Below are 15,953 nucleotides of genomic sequence, written 5' to 3'. Positions count from 1 at the left end.
CCAGGTGGGCGCTGCCGGGGGCCGGGTGGGCGCTCCGGGGGGGCCGGGTGGGCGCTGCTTGGGGCCGGGTGGGCGCTGCCGGGGGCCGGGTGGGCGCTCCGGGGGGGCCGGGTGGGCGCTGCTTGGGGCCAGGTGGGCGCTGCCGGGGGCCGGGTGGGCGCTCTGGGGGGGCTGGGGGGGCGCTGCCGGGGAACCGGGTGGGCGCTGCTTGGGGCCAGGTGGGCGCTGCCGGGGGCCGGGTGGGCGCTCTGGGGGGGCTGGGGGGGCGCTGCCGGGGGACCGGGTGGGCGCTGCTTGGGGCCAGGTGGGCGCTGCCGGGGGACCGGGTGGGCGCTGCTTGGGGCCAGGTGGGCGCTGCCGGGGGACCGGGTGGGCGCTGCTCGGGGCCGGGTGGGCGCTGCTCGGGGGACCGGGTGGGCGCTGCTTGGGGCCAGGTGGGCGCTGCTCGGGGCCGGGTGGGCGCTGCCGGGGGCCGGGCCCCTTCCTCCCCGCGCGGGCGCCTAACGTGTCGCTGTCCCCGCAGCGCCCGCCGCCGCGCGCAGGTTCGGCGAGGACACCGCGCCGCCGCCGCCGCCGCCGAGCTTCCCGAGCTGCGGCCACTACCGCGAGGAGCCCGCGCTGGGCCCCGCCAAGGCCGCCCGCCCGGCCGCCCGCGATGGGGCGCGGCTGGCGCTGGCCCGCGCGGCTCCCGACTGCTGCGCGCCGCCGGCCCCCGAGCCCCCGGGCGCGCCTGCGCAGCTGCCCTTCGTGCTGCTCAACTACCACCGCGTGCTGGCCCGGCGCGGGCCGCTGGGGGGCGCTGCGCCCGGCGCGCCCGCCCTCGCCTGCGGCCCCGGCGCCCCGGAGGCGGCGGCCGGCGCACTGCGGCCCCGGCCCCCCGGCCCCGCCGCCGCCTCCCCGCCCGGGGCGCCGCTGCCGCACTACCTGGGCGCCTCGGTCATCATCACCAACGGCAGGTGACCTCGCGCCGGGCTGCCCGCAGGGAGAAGCCAGAGGCCGGGCCGCCGCGTGCAGCCGAGCTGGAGATGCACGGTTTAAATTAATTTATGCAGAGACGACTATTTTAATAGGACTCGGCGGCCGACTTCTAGATTTTTACGCAGAGCCCCGCAAACGCCGGGGCTGGGTGGGAGGGCCCGGGTCCGGGTCCGGGCGGGGGGGAGGGGGCGCTCAGCTCGGCCCCTCCCCCCGCGGCCCCCGCGTGACCTCAAGCTGCAGTGCCCCCCCCTCCCCGGAGCGCCTCGGCTGCAGCGAGCAGAGCCCACCCTGCTAAGAGCCAGACGGGGGGGGCCTGGAAGCAAGGGGCCCCCCCCCCCGGATTCAGGGCGCTCCGAGTCCCAAGGCCGGGTGTGACGATCGAAGTCCCACGAGCCGACAGCACACGGCTGACGTCTGCAAAAGCCATGCACGCGTCTCCTGAAAAGCTGTTGTCTTTTTTTTTTTTTTTTTTTTTTTACCGTTAAGGCTGTTTTCCGTTCCACCATCAGCGAGCCGAGACCAAGGGAGGGAATGCACGCGGGTGTGCTTCGCAAGTTCATTCACGAGCTTTTACTTCCTCCCCCCCCCCCGCCCCCCGTGAACTCCTGGTACCACCAAGAATAGCACCTTCAGGATATATCGAATAGGCATTAAATGCAGAAATAGAGAGAGCCAGATATTTTTCTGAGAATGACATGTGGATGATTAGGTGCCCAAGGCGACTGGCTCCCCCTGTCAGGTTTGATTACGAGGCAACATCCCTCTGGCCCACACAGACCTTGTAATTCCCTAGGCTCGTGTTTGCTACTAGAAATGCTAATAAAAGTTAGTTAAATTGCATGTGCAATATGGAGAATTGTCAATGGACTGTGCCCTCGTGGAAGAGAACTCGCTAGAGGGCTGGTAGAGCAATGGTGTATACATTTTCTTCAGCATTTCCTGCATTTCCTGCATAGCAAGAACATGCCCTGTATGTAACAGGTGAACAGAAGTCCTTTTATAAAGCACCAGCAGTGTTTTAAAAAATAAACTTCCATGCATTTTTGTCTTACTCTTCTATTTTTGCTTCAAGATTTCACCATCTAAAAATCCGACCGTGGCTCTGCCGGGGATCGGTGCAGTGAGCCGCGGGTCTTTCAATGTGCTCCACGCTACAAACCCTCCATCATTTCGCTGCTTTGGAAATGGTTTTCTTTTAGGAAACTCTGCGCCCTTCTCAGTGGAAAGGGTTTCTGCAAATGTCTTTAATTCGGCGTTCTAGAATCGAAGTGCAATCCATAATTGTTCACAACATGTGAGATGACGGCTTGCCAGCCTAGTGTCACACTGAGGGTCTGCGTCATTCTTAGCAGGGCCTCGGCAGCCTTATGGTAGGGGGTGAAATTTGCAAATTTAGGAACATCTGTGGGGCAGCAAAGGGCTGAGTCAAAAGAATCAAAGGCCAACACCTCTATCCCACACTTACCTATACCTCATTAGCAGCATTTTGTGCACACAGAAAATAAGCCCCGGGGTATTATTTTTTTATGCTCACAAGTCTCGTCATTAAACCACGATTCCTGGAAGGTGCAGGTTTGATGAGCAGATCTCACCTGACATTTTTCAATAAACTACCACAAAATGCGCTGTGTCTACCTTGTTATTAATCGCTGGGGGGCTGCGGTCATGAGTAAATACAAACCATGAAGGCTTTCGAGCAGTTTAAGATCTGAGGGTTACTGTGAAAAAATAAGGCCATTAATAGATTTACAAATGATAACGTAAACAGTCTTAAGGAGTGTGCATGTGCTTGAAAAATGAAACGTGTGCGAGGGAAAACTTTGTCTAAACAAACACCGGGGTTTTCAGAGCCTAGAACATGAAGGAAGATTCCTACGCAAGCCAGCTTCCAGGCGGCGGGCAGCCCGGTGCAGAGTTAACAGGAGTTACCATGGAAACCTAATATTGTTACCTCCATCTTTAAGAGTCTGCACATTGAAGCTGGGGATATCATTTCTTGACAACTTCAGTGAGGCTCCAGCAGGGGAAGAGGAAGCATTTTAATAAATATGACTCTCTTTCACAAAAAAAAAAAAAAAAAAAAAAAAGAAAAGAAAAAAATCGTAGTGGGTCCTAACACGTTGACAAAAATGCCAGATCAAACGGATTTGAGAAATAAACCCAGTTCAAGACTTGCTCGGCCCTCCAAGGGGCCTCCCAGGGAAAGGAATTCCTTTATGTTCATGGAAGCCCTTTCTAGAAAAGCCATTCCATTCATACCTTTGTAGAGAAGGGAACAGGGTGTGAAGGCTGAGGAAATCTGCAAGAGCCGAGTATTTTGCACCCCCTTGCCCCCCACCCCTTTGTCCCTTTTAAAGTCCTATGGCCATGCCTTCCCCCTTGGGCCCTAAGGGTGGGAGAGGTTTATACGGTCAATGAATCCTGTACAAAGTCTACCCGAAGTTGTAATTTATTCCAACTGTAAGACAGGGTAGACTGGGGGCTGCTACAGATAAAATGGAATAAAAAGAACATTTCAAATAAATGCCGGCAAATGACAGTAGTTTAAAATCTTAGCGCATCGTAGCCCTTGGGTTATCGAAGATGCATTACTCAAGCTGTTCCTAAACTTAAGTAAGATATAGAAGGTTAAAATCTTGGGGAAAAAACTCAAAACACAAATCAAGCAGTTCTTACAAAAGAATAAGAACAATTCTACAACAAAGCCTGTTCTTATAGTAAATATGCTGTTACATGAAATTTATTTCTCAATGAAAAACTTTATATCAAACCGTTTTATTACATTTATTTCTCACCTCAGTTAAAAGGGGTTTTTTTGACCTTGGGTTTTGCTCACTTTCCTTCTTTGGAGTAGTAAGATTTCTCTTTTGTACGACACATAATCCATTTGTCAAAAATAAATCAAAAACAACAAAAGCCCCCTGAATTATCAATACTTAGAAATACATACACCTTCCTTACTATGTAAAACTATTTATTTTGTAAAAATGTTTAACTATGAATAAAAATACTGTAACCAAGAGTAGTTGCCTCTTTTTAAAAACGAAACTTGTGGCAAAAATAACAATGAGCCCAAACGGTACAGAAAACCTTAAAGTTTATTTTGGTAGAGTTGCTTTTTTATAGGCATCGGTTTAAAGTAATGACTTTTCTGAGACGGTTCTTGGAAAAGGTAAAAACGCGAAGGTTCACACTTTTTTGCAAATTTCTGATGTGCATAGTAATAACCCAGGTGTTCTGCCTGTGAAGAGCGAACAGATCTTCCAGAAAGCAAGCTGGAAAATGTCTCCCCGCTGCAATCCTGAAACTGCTGGACGAGGCTGGCTTCTCTCCGGGTTCCCAGGCTCCAGGGCCGGGGCAACTGTGTAGGCCACCCCCGGGGCTGTACGTGGAAGGGGGCCCGGGGACTGGAGGCTGCATGCTCTCCCCGCCTGGGCCTGTGCACCCACTGGTTCCCACGTAGGGCAAAGTCTGCAGCAGCGAACCCCACCCACTGCCTTGGCCCAGACACGAATCCTTCGACTGTGCCCGCACCCTGTGAACCCGGGCTGGACACCCAGTGTCCCCAGGTGCTGCTTCGGCAGGGGCCACGGGAAGGCCTTCTGGAAAATAAAATGCGTACTGGAGAAAACTTCCTTCCTGAAACTTCCTTTCAGGGGTTGCTTCCCCACGGCTTCCCCTGAAATCGGCCGCCGGCCTGGAAGGGACAAGGTCTCGCCTTTTAACATACCCGGGTAGCTGCTCGATGGTGCACAGCCTCTAACCTCGCAGGCAAACCAGATGCCCTGAAAGCGCATGCCAATCCTGAGCTCAGTTGCCACGTTTTTAAGATTAGGAAGAAAATGCAAAGTCCCTGTTAAGACTTTAAAGCTCCTTGAGATCAGAGATTGCCAGGTGCACCAACGCCCCCAATGCGTGAGTGTAGTGTAGCAAGCAGATAAGTTCCCTAACGCTAATAGCTCTGGGTGAGATGCTTTTATTCAGCGGGTCTCTATGAAGCAGAATTTCAAAAGTCTTTGGTTCATATGAGGCAACAATCAGGTTTGCGGGAAACGTAGCATCTGCTTCAAGTCTCTTTTGTCTCCCTCAAGACAACCGGGTGGCGGCACAAGTCTCGAAGGCACAGGGAAAGCGGTGCGCCCAGAACATCTCCATCTGCGCTGACGTGGCCACACATCATTAGTTTTAATTTACAGAAAGGAAATTAAATGATAACATTTTCCCCCCAAAGCAGAACTGTCTAGAATAGGACTTCAGCTTAAAACAACACATAGCATGTTTTTCATTAAAGAACCCCCCAAAGAAATTCAAACAGTAACAATGGCAGCTCTGAGAGATGACTTGCCTTATATTACAAAGTTTGAGAAATGAGACTTGCAACATTAGCCCAGAGATCTTTCCTCTTGATGATATTTTGCAGATGCCCTCTCAAGGGTGAGTCCATTTGGTGATTTCTGGGGGTGCCCTGGACTTTTGTTTAAACTTGTCACTAATTCCAAAAGAAGACTTGGACACTTAGGAGAGAACAAGTTTTGTTTTTGGTTTTGTTTTGGTGTTTTTTTTTTTGTTTTTTTTTTTTTTTTTGAGAAAAACCATTCTAATTGAAGCCTTATTTGCAAAAATTACTTCTCCGGTTCTTTTAAAGTGACATTTCCAAAAAGCACACACTGGGTTGGTGTACTTAACTAAACACGCTATTTTCCCCCCTTCCTATGGCGCTGCTTGTGCCTGGCTGAAGGTAGGCAGATTTTTACACTGAAAGCCCCAAGTTTCTGGAATGAGCCTGACTGGGTAAAGCTGGATAAAGATGGTGCTAGTGTATAAGGAGGAGGATCCTGTTCAAAGCTGAGAGCCCCATCAAGTTTTCTTTCCACTACTTTCAGTTGCGACTGGCAGGAAGAGAGAAAAGTGGACAAAAATTGGCCTTTTAAGGACTGAAAAGTAATGTGTGTGATTCACAAGTTCAACAGAGATACGAGTGACATGGAAAAAGCATGGGGTACATCTGGAAATCGCAAATGCATATCAAAAGGTTTCCTTTCTTTTGTTCTTCGGTGGAGACTTTTAGGGCATCAGATCTTGAACATCTTCTTCTAAAGCTTCTCACACACGCGCATGCACACACACACACACACACACACATCCCCCCCTCTTCAATGACGGTGTTCAGTATCGGTTGCATTTTGTTTCTTGGCAATTTAGGAAAAGCGGAGCCAACAATTATGACTTACAAACAAAATGCCATGTATTTCTGCATTCTGTGCGCCACATGGTCTATTCAGGAATGCTCCAGATTTCAAAGTGAGCCTACAACTAGCTTAAGAGCTCCCAATCCTCCCTGGGGTGGGGCATGAGTGAGTCTTCGTCTCTGGCTGTTAGGGTCCGATCGTCTACCCCACACACCCACACGAGGCCTAATCCACACGTGAAGGATCTTGAACTTGATCCCATCACTTCAGAACATGCAGTAAATTCAAACTTAAGGAAAGGGAGCTCGTAAATTACGGCCGACGTAAGTAACCGATTTCCTTTCCAAGGGTCACTGCACCCACACCAGTGACACCCGTCTCTGCAGCCACTGAGGCGCGGTTATTGGACCACAAACCACCGGGCCCAGAGTAAAGCTCAGAAATCTTCCATCCCTTTTCTCATTAACAAAAAAAATAAAACAACGACCAAGTGCCAACGTATGTTCCTCTCGGAAAACGCCTCCCTGGACGCTCATAAACAGTGTTACCAAACCTCTACTTCATCGCTGGCCCGGGCCTGGAAGCTTTTTTGGATTTGTTTTTTAATAGTCTGGGAGTGAAGGTCTCCGCTACTGGGGAAACATCTGAATCATACCCTTGCTGTTTTCCAAATAAAAACTGTCTTTGGGGGGCTAGGGGGGGCAATAAACACACATCCGAGCCCAAGAAGGGAGAAGGATTTCACACCTGGTGTCGTGCTTCACCTGAACTAAGTCTTCCGCTGGTCATCCCTGCACCCCGGGACATCTGCAAACACCAAGTAAAATGGTAATAGAACCAAATTAGGGAATTAAGCAGATTAATTGGAGGGAGGGAACATTCGCCTACAACCCTAAATCAGTTTTCCAGGTCCTGAGGCTAGGAAAAAGCAGCAGGAATTGAACTGGAATGCTTGCTGCGGTGGCTTGCCCGCCTTCCTGCTGCCCCGTGGCCAGGACAGCGGGCCCCAGGCAAGTGAGCCCCAGGCAGGTGGGTCCCAGGCAGGTGGGTCCCAGGCGGGTGGGCCGCAGGCAGATGGGCCCCACGCAAGTGGGTTCCCAGGCAGGCAGGCCCCAGATGAGTGGGCCCCAGGCAGGTGGGCCCCAGGCAGGTAGACCCCAGGGAGGTGGGCCTCAGGCCCTGCTACTGCTGCTTGGGGATGATCAGGTTTCTCAGCATGTCGAAGGAGTTGCCATCGGGATGCACAGTCACCACGTCGCCATTCTCCTGCTGGACCTGAAGGAAGCCAGAGTCATCCAGGCCAACTATCCACACTTCCGGCCCCTCGACGCCTCCCAGGCGGACCCGCTGGCCACTGGACATGAAAACAGCAGAGGGTCAGTGAGAAAGGTAATGCGGTGTCTAGAGACAGGTAGCTAAATCCTTACCCATCTGGCAGAAGGACTGGGGGAGGGGGCCCAGGATGGGGTAGGCGAGATAAAATTCTCTGGCTTCCGCTGGTCCTCCGAGAACTGTCTTGATAACTACTAGAATAATCAGGGTGATGGAAATTCCAAGAGGGAGTGTGGACTTTCTCCCAACTCCGATCATCTGGATGATGATTTGCACCACTTCCTCACCCTCCAGCACTTTTAAGAACCACTGTGCGATTTTTTTTTTTTTTGGCTGAGGCTGGGGAAGAAGCAGCTAGGTTGAAAAGTTGATTTTCTAGAACGAAGCTGAGTACCATCAACTTCAAGTTAAACTCACTCTAATGCTGCTGCTTTTAATATTTTCCAAATGTACCTGTTGGGTTACATCCTTGTTAGATGATAATAATAATTATTATTATTTTAAAAGATTTTATTTATTTACTCATGAGAGACACAGAAAGAGGGGCAGAGACATAGGCAGAGGGAGAAGCAGGCTCCCTGTGGGAAGCCTGATGTGGGACTCGATCCCAGGACCCTGGGATCACCTCCTGAGTGGAAGGCAGATGCTCAACCACTGAGCCACCCAGGCATCCCTAAGTAGTTTTTAAAATATAGGTTCCACCCCCCCACCCCACCCCATGCCACTCATTTTTATTTGGAATAATTTTAAACCTACAGAAAAGTCGAGAAAATAGTCCAACGATCCCCAGAATTCCCCCTTCACTTATATTCACACCAACTGATAACATTTTCCATATTTGCTTTCTCTCTTCATGCACACACACACATGCTTTTTTGCTGACATTTAAAAATAAGTTGCAGGCATCATGACACTTTATACTTAAATACTTCAGCATGTACCTCCTAAGAACAATCTCCCACAAAACCAGAATACCATTATCACCCTCAAGAAATCTAACCTCCACATAATAACATCTAGTATATAGTTCATGTTTAAATTTCCCCATTGTCCCATTATTATCTTTTGTGGCTCTTTCCTCCCATCCAGGATCTAATTATGAATCACATTTTGCATTTGGTTGTCATGCCTCTTTTTTTTTTTTTTTTGTCATGCCTCTTTAATCTCAAACAAATCTCCCACCTTCTTTTTATTTTATTTTGTGTGTGTGTGTGTGTGTGTGTGTGTGTGTGTGTTTGAAGACCTCAACATTTCTGAAGTGTAGAGGCCTGCTGGGATACACCAGGGCTTCTCAAGCTTTGGGTGCATGTGGTGGTGGGCAGGCAGGCTGGCCGGGGGTGGAGGGAATGCCCCCCAGAGCATGTTACAATACAATGCTCAGCCAGCCTCAGAGTTTCTGATTTAGGAGGCCCAGGGTGGAACCTGAGAATGTGCATTTCTAACCAGTTCCCAGGTGAGGGTGCAACTGGCTCCCGGAGATCTCACTTGGAAAACTGTTGTTACCTAGAATGTTCTCCAACTTAAAATTTTGTTTCCTCACATTAGGTTCAGCTTAAACATGCTGGAAAGCTCTCAGGTGATGTTGTGTCCTTCCCTCGGCATCCCACCAGCAGGCACGGGATGCCCGTTCGTCCTGGTATTGCTGATGGTAACTTGCTCAACGTGGTGGACACCGGTTTTCTCCATCAGAAAGGTAAAAAGTAATTATCTAGGGGCCCCTGAGGGGTGCACAGTCGGGTTGAGCATCTGACTCTTGGTTTCCGCTCCAATTGTGATCTGAGGGGTGTTGGATGGGGCCCTGCATGGGGCTTTGTGCTCTGCCGGAGTCTGCTTGAGTCTCCCTCTCCCTCTGTGCTTCCCCCAGCCCACAAACACACACATTCCCTCTCTAAAATAAATAAATCTAAAAACTTTTTTTCTAGACTTGTACTTACTTTCTTATTTTAAGATACTGAACATTTTAAAAGACATTTTAAAAGAATGAAGATGGATCAGCACTGACCTGTGTACCCAATACTTATAATAAAGGGGAAGAACACCATTGGGCCCTTTGTCCTGAAACGTGTCGATGAGCTTCTCCAGCACAGTCACAGTTCTGGCGATGAGCTCGTCGGCTCTTAAGGGCTTCAGCTCTGCCTTGTGTTGCTTATTGTATTCCGTGACGAGATCATTGATGCATATGGTAGGGTTACTGTTACTCACGTTAAATCCGCAGCCTGCACAAAACCAAACAGTTGAAAAACATGAGCATCTCAACCTCTTGAGAACATCACACATTCTTCCTAGCCCCCTGGAAGAGGTCACAGCCTTGTTCACCGATTGCCTGCTTCCTTTCTCCTATTCCAAGTTTATCATCTCTGGCCACTTGAAAAGGACTTATCGGGGCACCTGGGTGGTGCAGGGGGTTTAGCTTCCGTCTCTTGGTTTCAGCTCAGATGGTGAGATCAAGCCCTATGTGGGGCTGCACAGTCCACACAGAGTCTGCTTAAGATTCTCTCTCTCCCCCTCTGCCACTGCCCATCTCAAATAAATAAATCTAAAAAAAAAAAAGAAAGAAAGAAAGAAAGAAAGAAAGAAAGAAAGAAAGAAAGAAAGAAAATTAAAAAAAGAAAAGAAAAAAAAGAAAGAAAAGAAAAGAAAAGACAAGACTTATCTGTTTGGGGCCATCTTCCTTTTCATCACTCCCTTATTATCCTCATTCAAGCTATGAACCCCCCAACCTTGCTGCCAATAGGTTGGGTAAATAAACCAGCTAGATTCGACTCAATTAAACAGAAGCCATGAATGGGGCAAAGCTCCTTGGAGTGACCTCCGAAACAATACCTCATGTGATCTAGCCAAGAACTGTAGCTCTGCACTGAGCCCAATAGAAAGTAAAATCTCTTGTTCCTTTTCCGACTTGAGTAACAAAACACATGCCTGAAAATAAAGAATTTTATTTAAGTCTTAAGGAGTAAACTCTGGATTCAGGGATTTCAAACCTTGGTCATGGCACAACCCTCGGACACATCTTTTAATACTTTATCCTTGGAAGTCTCTGGTGCTACGGTTACGCCACTGGCAAGGGGCCAACCCGTGTTCCATGGCTCCCTTGCAGGCTCCCGACCCGGGGCTTCAGGAGAGGGAGTTACCAGCAGAGGGGTTTGAACAGGCTGGTCTCTGCTGTTACTTAATACCGCCTCCTCTCCGGGAGAGTCGGAGTCTTCAGGAAGCCAAACCTCAGTTTTCAACAGGGCCCTGAATCAACCTCAAAGAGGGCTTCCATGAGAAATGAAATACTGCCAGCAGTGAGACTTGTTTTCAGGGCCTCTGAGAAAAAAAATCCCCAAATACTCGCCTCAGAGAGAATGATGATATTTATAATAACAGTATTCTTTGGTAAATGTTCTGAGCCATTTTCAGTGTGAAGGGAAGGATTGAATGGCCTCAGATTTTTTTTTTTTTCAAATATACTGGCTATTAAAATACAAAGCAATGTAAATTACACCTGGAAAAAAAAACAAGTAACTATAGTAACAGGGAAGAATCAGCAGTTGTTCACTTGTTCATTCATTCAGCTGCACCCACAGTATGGAAGGTAAAGCATTAAATTAAGTGTATATAGTGCTGAAAAATCTCCCTTATGCTCAGAAAATTCAAAGTCCTGGGGAAAACAGCAACGCTGAGTACTGCCAACTTAGGCTATGTTAAAGACATTTTTTTTAAAGATTTTATTTATTTATTCATGAGACACCCAGAGAGAGAGAGAGAGGCAGAGACATAGGCAGAGGGAGAAGCAGGCTCCATGCAGGGAGCCTGATTCGGAACTCGATCCTGGGACTCCAGGATCACGCCCTGAGCCAAAGACAGACGCTCAACCACTGAGCCACCCAGGTGCCCCAAGGCTATGTCTTTCCCAGGACCAGAGGGCACCTCTGTTGGGGATCCTAAATCTTTCCCCAAAGACACCTCTTCTCCCCTCATCATCTCCCATGGCCTTAAGAATTTAATAAAAGCCATGAATTCCTTGGTTCCCTGAAGCCGTCCCTGGACCTCCTTGATCTCTCTGGGCCCTACTTTGGAATATCTGCAATCTAGCCGAACGAACACATTTAAACACGGGATGCAAAGCTTGGAGGATCTGAAGCACTTTGCTCAGAATAATATTCCCAGTTGGTAGCAGAGCTTGGAAACATAAGCTTTGCACTTTTTTGGCCGGTGCTTCCAACACACCATCATGTGTTTGCTGCCCATTACTAATTAATTTCTGAACATTAAGTTCTCCTGGGCATTAGGGAGAAGCTGATGCTTGGATGAGCAGGAGCCTAACAGCTTCTGAAACCGATTCTGAATCCATCTCCTGGCCTGATGTGGATGTGCTGAGCGGAAATGGGATTCTATATCCCACCTTGACCAGCCTGGAGCTGCTTCTGCAGGTCAAAAAGAATTCAACTTTTTCATGGTCTGGGAAAGTCCAATTAAGAATGCAAGACCCCCAGGAGACCAGGAGACCCATCCTTGCAATTCATTTTCTTTTCTTCTTACAAAATGGCATATTAAATGTTTATTTTCACCATTTCTAATTCAACAAGAAGCAGGCGTGTGGAGAGGTGTAATAAAAAAAAAAAAAAAAACCTGTTTGATGTGATACCAATTTGGTGGTTTCCATGGCCATAGACAGGAACGCTAAACCCCTGGAAGGGCTTTCAACCAATCTGGCCTGTTTTGCATACATATTGTGCTCTGCAACCCAAGACTCAAAGAAAAAGTAATCCCATATGATAATCCACTCTCCTCAACGTGGCCATGTATAAACCATCTTTATTTTTGCTTTTATGAATCAAAAAATGTGGAAACTTTAAAAACTTACCAATAAGTATATAAAATGTTTCTCCCAAAAGCGTCGAGTTAACCAGAACTCCACCAAGCTTCATGAGGTCACTGTAATAAATATCGTTGGGCCACTTCACTCGTAAGCTGATATCCTAAAGGAAAATCTGCACATGAATCAAGCAATCACAGGACACGGAGGGACCAGGAGAGCTCATCCAGCTACAAGGAAGATGAACGGGAAAGTCTCGGATCTACCGGAACGTTGAGATCTCATCCTCTCTTCTTGCTCTGACAGCTAATCACTTCTTTGGGACAATCCAGTGGTAAAGGACCACTCTGGGGCCAGGAGAGAGACCTACAGAACACATCTGGCGCAAATCCCAGCACTCTCTCCACATCCCTGCATTGTTCATTATCCCATGACAGGCATAGGTCGTTTTACTGTGTTTCACCGACACCGTGTTTCTTAAAAATTGAAGGTTTGTGGCCACCCTGAGTCGAGCAAGTCTACTGGGGCCATTCGTCCACGAACATTTGCTCACTTTATGCCTCTGTGTCACATTTTAGCAATTCTTACATTTCAAACTTTTTCACTATTTGTTAGGGTGATCAGTGTCCAGTGATTAGAACTCGCTGAAAGCTCAGATGATGGTTAGCATCACCCAGTGATTCATCAGTGGCATACAACACCCAGCGCTTTTAATTAAGGTGTGTACTTTTTTTTAATTCACCATTTTAATCATTGCACACCTAATAGTACCACAGCATAGTGTGAACTTTTACATGTACCAGGAAACCAAAAACTCCTCTGACTCACATTCTCGTGGGGATTTAGAACCAAACTTGCAACACCTCCAAGGTGTGCCTGTATCAACAGCCACCACCACTGAGTGCCTATCGTGTGTTAGGTGCCGGGGGCAGGGAGACAGGTATACCCTCAGGGAGCTCGTGCTGGAGAGAGAAAGATGCCCTAAATTAACCAATGTCACAAAAGGTGTGTAGAAATGTCTCAAGTTGGGACGCCTGGGTGGCTCGGTGATTGAGCATCTGCCTTCGGCTCAGGGCATGATCCTGAGGTCCTGGGATCGAGTTCTGCATCAGGCTCCCTTCAGGGAGCCTGCTTCTCCCTCTGCCTGTGTCTCTGCTTCTCTCTCTGTGTCTCTCATGAATAAATAAATAAAATCTTTTCTATTTTTTTAAAAAAGAAATGTCTAAAGTAGAATCCTAGAGAGATACAGAGAAGGAACACGGTTCCGCTGAATTATATCTGAAGGCCCCAAAGAACTGCCAACAGTCAGCAGGTAACAGAAACAGATTTGTTCTGTGGCTCACTGCCTCTCCATCCTGGAGCAACCCTGGGCAACCAATCCTGCCTGTGCCCTCCCCCCATCACATCACAGTAGAATGGTCCAGGGGTGGACACTGCCTCGAGCTGGCCCACCCAGACCCCCACCTCCTGCTGTGACTCCAGCAAGGACACAGAGACTGAGTGAGACCCAATGGGTGACAGGACTGCCAGGCCGTACCATGGGTGGGTAGAGGATGAAAATCTGGATATATGGGGCTGGAAAAGAAAGACACTTGGCAAAATAAAACCAAAAGGTTGCTGTGGAGCTAATGGCCTCCGGTCCCCCAGGGCTGGCTTGTCCTTCACAGAGGGCCAGCCGGGCACGGAGCCCATCTCGGCACTAGTCTGTCTGTTGCTCATACCAAGCCCCCATCCGGGGGGTACTCGCTTCACCTCTGCTTAATGAGGAAGAAACTGAAGCTGAGAGAGCCTGCTTGGCTTGCCTGAGGTTACACTGGAAAGCAGCAGAGCTGGGAGTCAAACCCAGGGCTTTCTCTCAGTTTAACAAGCAAGGAGGCTACAAGGTCAAAATCAAAGCCAAGAAAAAGCTAAACTAATTGAAATTTTAAATTTTATTATTTTATTTTTTCTTGTTTCCTACTATTTTTTAAATTTTTTTGAAATTTAAATTCAATTAATTAACATTTAGTGTAGTATTAGTTTCAGAGGTAGAATTTAGTGATTTATCAGTTGCATAAACACCCAGTGCTTGTCACATCACGTCCCCTCCTTAGTGCCCATCACCCCACCTTCCCTCCTGCATGTCCCCACCCCACGTTCCCTCCTGCAACCCTCAGTTTGTTTCCTTATTTTTTAAAAGAAGATAATAATGCTTCAGAATACTCTGCACGAAATGATTAATATTATTTTTTTGCATGTTTTTCTTAGCATTGTTCTTTTAAAAATTTTTTTAATTTAAATTCAATTTAGTTAACATATGGTCTATTATTAGTTTCAGGAGCAGAATTTAGTGATTCATCAGTGGCATACGACACCCAGCGCTTGAGGGTTGCTGGAGGGGAGGTGGGTGGGAGGATGGGGTAACTAACTGGGTGATGGGCATTAAGGAGGGCACTTGATGTAAATTTTTAATTATTTTCCTAAGACTAATGAACCCGCTGCTAGGGTTAAAAATATTTCCCCCAACGACAGAAGTTTATTTTCTCAACTGCCTTCTGTGAGGCAAAGTGCCTAGCTCAGGGGCTGCAGGCCGCCCTGTGAAGGTGTGTGACAGTCTGATGAGCCCCAGCCCTGCAGACACAAAGAGCAAGGATGCTGAAAAGCCTGGTGATAAAAGTAGTATTTCAGCATGTGTGCCGGGGACTTGACGGGATTGGAGAAACACATACCCCCAGTCCTACGTGCAGTGACCATGAGGACACGACCACAGGGGAGGGGAGGACTGCTTCCCTGTCAAATGCCAAGCAGGCCCCTTTGAAAGTCATGATCTTAGCCTCTTACTTCAGGAATTAATACAATAATTGTGTGCAGCTTGACCAAGAACTGTAGGTGGGAGGGAGGCTGGGGGAGGAACCCCCTCTTTATATCCACGTGAAATTCTTCTAGGAAGGGACGCCTGGGTGGCTCAGCGGTTGAGCATCTGGCTTCGGTTCAGGGCGTGATTCCGGGGTCCCCAGATTGAGTCCCGCATCGGGCTCCCTGCCTGCTTCTCCCTCTGCCTGTGTCTCTGCCTCTCTCTCTGGATCTCTCATGAATAAAAAAATAAAATCTTAAAAAAAAAAAAAAGAAATTCGTCCAGGAAAACTACATCCATCGCCCTCTTCCTTTGTCTTCTTACTACTAACTGACACTGAAGCCTCCAATGGTAACGACGAAGCAGGCACCTGTGTCCCTACAGCGGGAAGCAGACACCTCACGTGAACCTGTACATTTCACCCGGGCAGCCACAGGTGAGGCTGGTCCTGCTGGGCACTGACCATGCTAAATGAAGACAGGGCTGAGAAGGTTGTTTAGGCATAAAACAAGCGTTTTCACCAGAAACCCCAACTGGCCTATCCAGCCCAATGTGCTCCAATTAAAGGGGAGGGGGAGAAAAACAAGGAAGACAAAAAAAGAGGCTTGCTCTAAGATGCTTGAGCAATCTAACAACAGCACAGAAAGGGAATTCTGGGAAATAAACCCATCCCAGGCAAGCCCAAGGCCACTCTAAAAGCTGACAGTGCTTTTAAAAGTCCAGAAGGTGCCAGCTTTGCAAAGGGCAGGTGACAACTCTACATGCAGCGGTCATTCGGGCAGAGCCACACACCAGCCCCATCTGAGACGTGCATGCAGGG

The 15,953-nt window shown here is 48.5% G+C and overlaps 2 protein-coding genes across 28 annotated transcripts in view; one reads left to right on the top strand and one right to left on the bottom strand.

Moving 5' to 3' along the window:
- SIM2 (SIM bHLH transcription factor 2) overlaps positions 1-2,602 on the top strand; it is a 55,130-nt gene extending 52,528 nt beyond the window's left edge. Inside the window, exon 11 of the mRNA XM_072740742.1 lies at positions 524-2,602. Coding sequence (XP_072596843.1) covers positions 524-960 — 437 coding nt within the window. The 3' untranslated portion in view covers positions 961-2,602. The remainder of the gene's footprint in view (positions 1-523) is intronic.
- Positions 2,603-4,058: 1,456 nt separating this feature from the next.
- HLCS (holocarboxylase synthetase) overlaps positions 4,059-15,953 on the bottom strand; it is a 223,764-nt gene continuing 211,869 nt past the window's right edge. For all 27 annotated transcript variants that reach the window (XM_072740736.1, XM_072740720.1, XM_072740731.1 and 24 more), the window contains 3 exons: positions 12,349-12,463; positions 9,502-9,715; positions 4,059-7,521 (listed from right to left, as the gene is read on the bottom strand). In XM_072740736.1, coding sequence (XP_072596837.1) covers positions 7,350-7,521; positions 9,502-9,715; positions 12,349-12,463 — 501 coding nt within the window. In that variant the 3' untranslated portion in view covers positions 4,059-7,349. The remainder of the gene's footprint in view (positions 7,522-9,501; positions 9,716-12,348; positions 12,464-15,953) is intronic.

The sequence above is a fragment of the Vulpes vulpes genome, chromosome 15 (genome assembly GCF_048418805.1).
Source record: "Vulpes vulpes isolate BD-2025 chromosome 15, VulVul3, whole genome shotgun sequence".
Classification (NCBI taxonomy): Eukaryota; Metazoa; Chordata; class Mammalia; order Carnivora; family Canidae; genus Vulpes; species Vulpes vulpes.
This window is presented reverse-complemented; position numbering and strand designations above follow the sequence as displayed.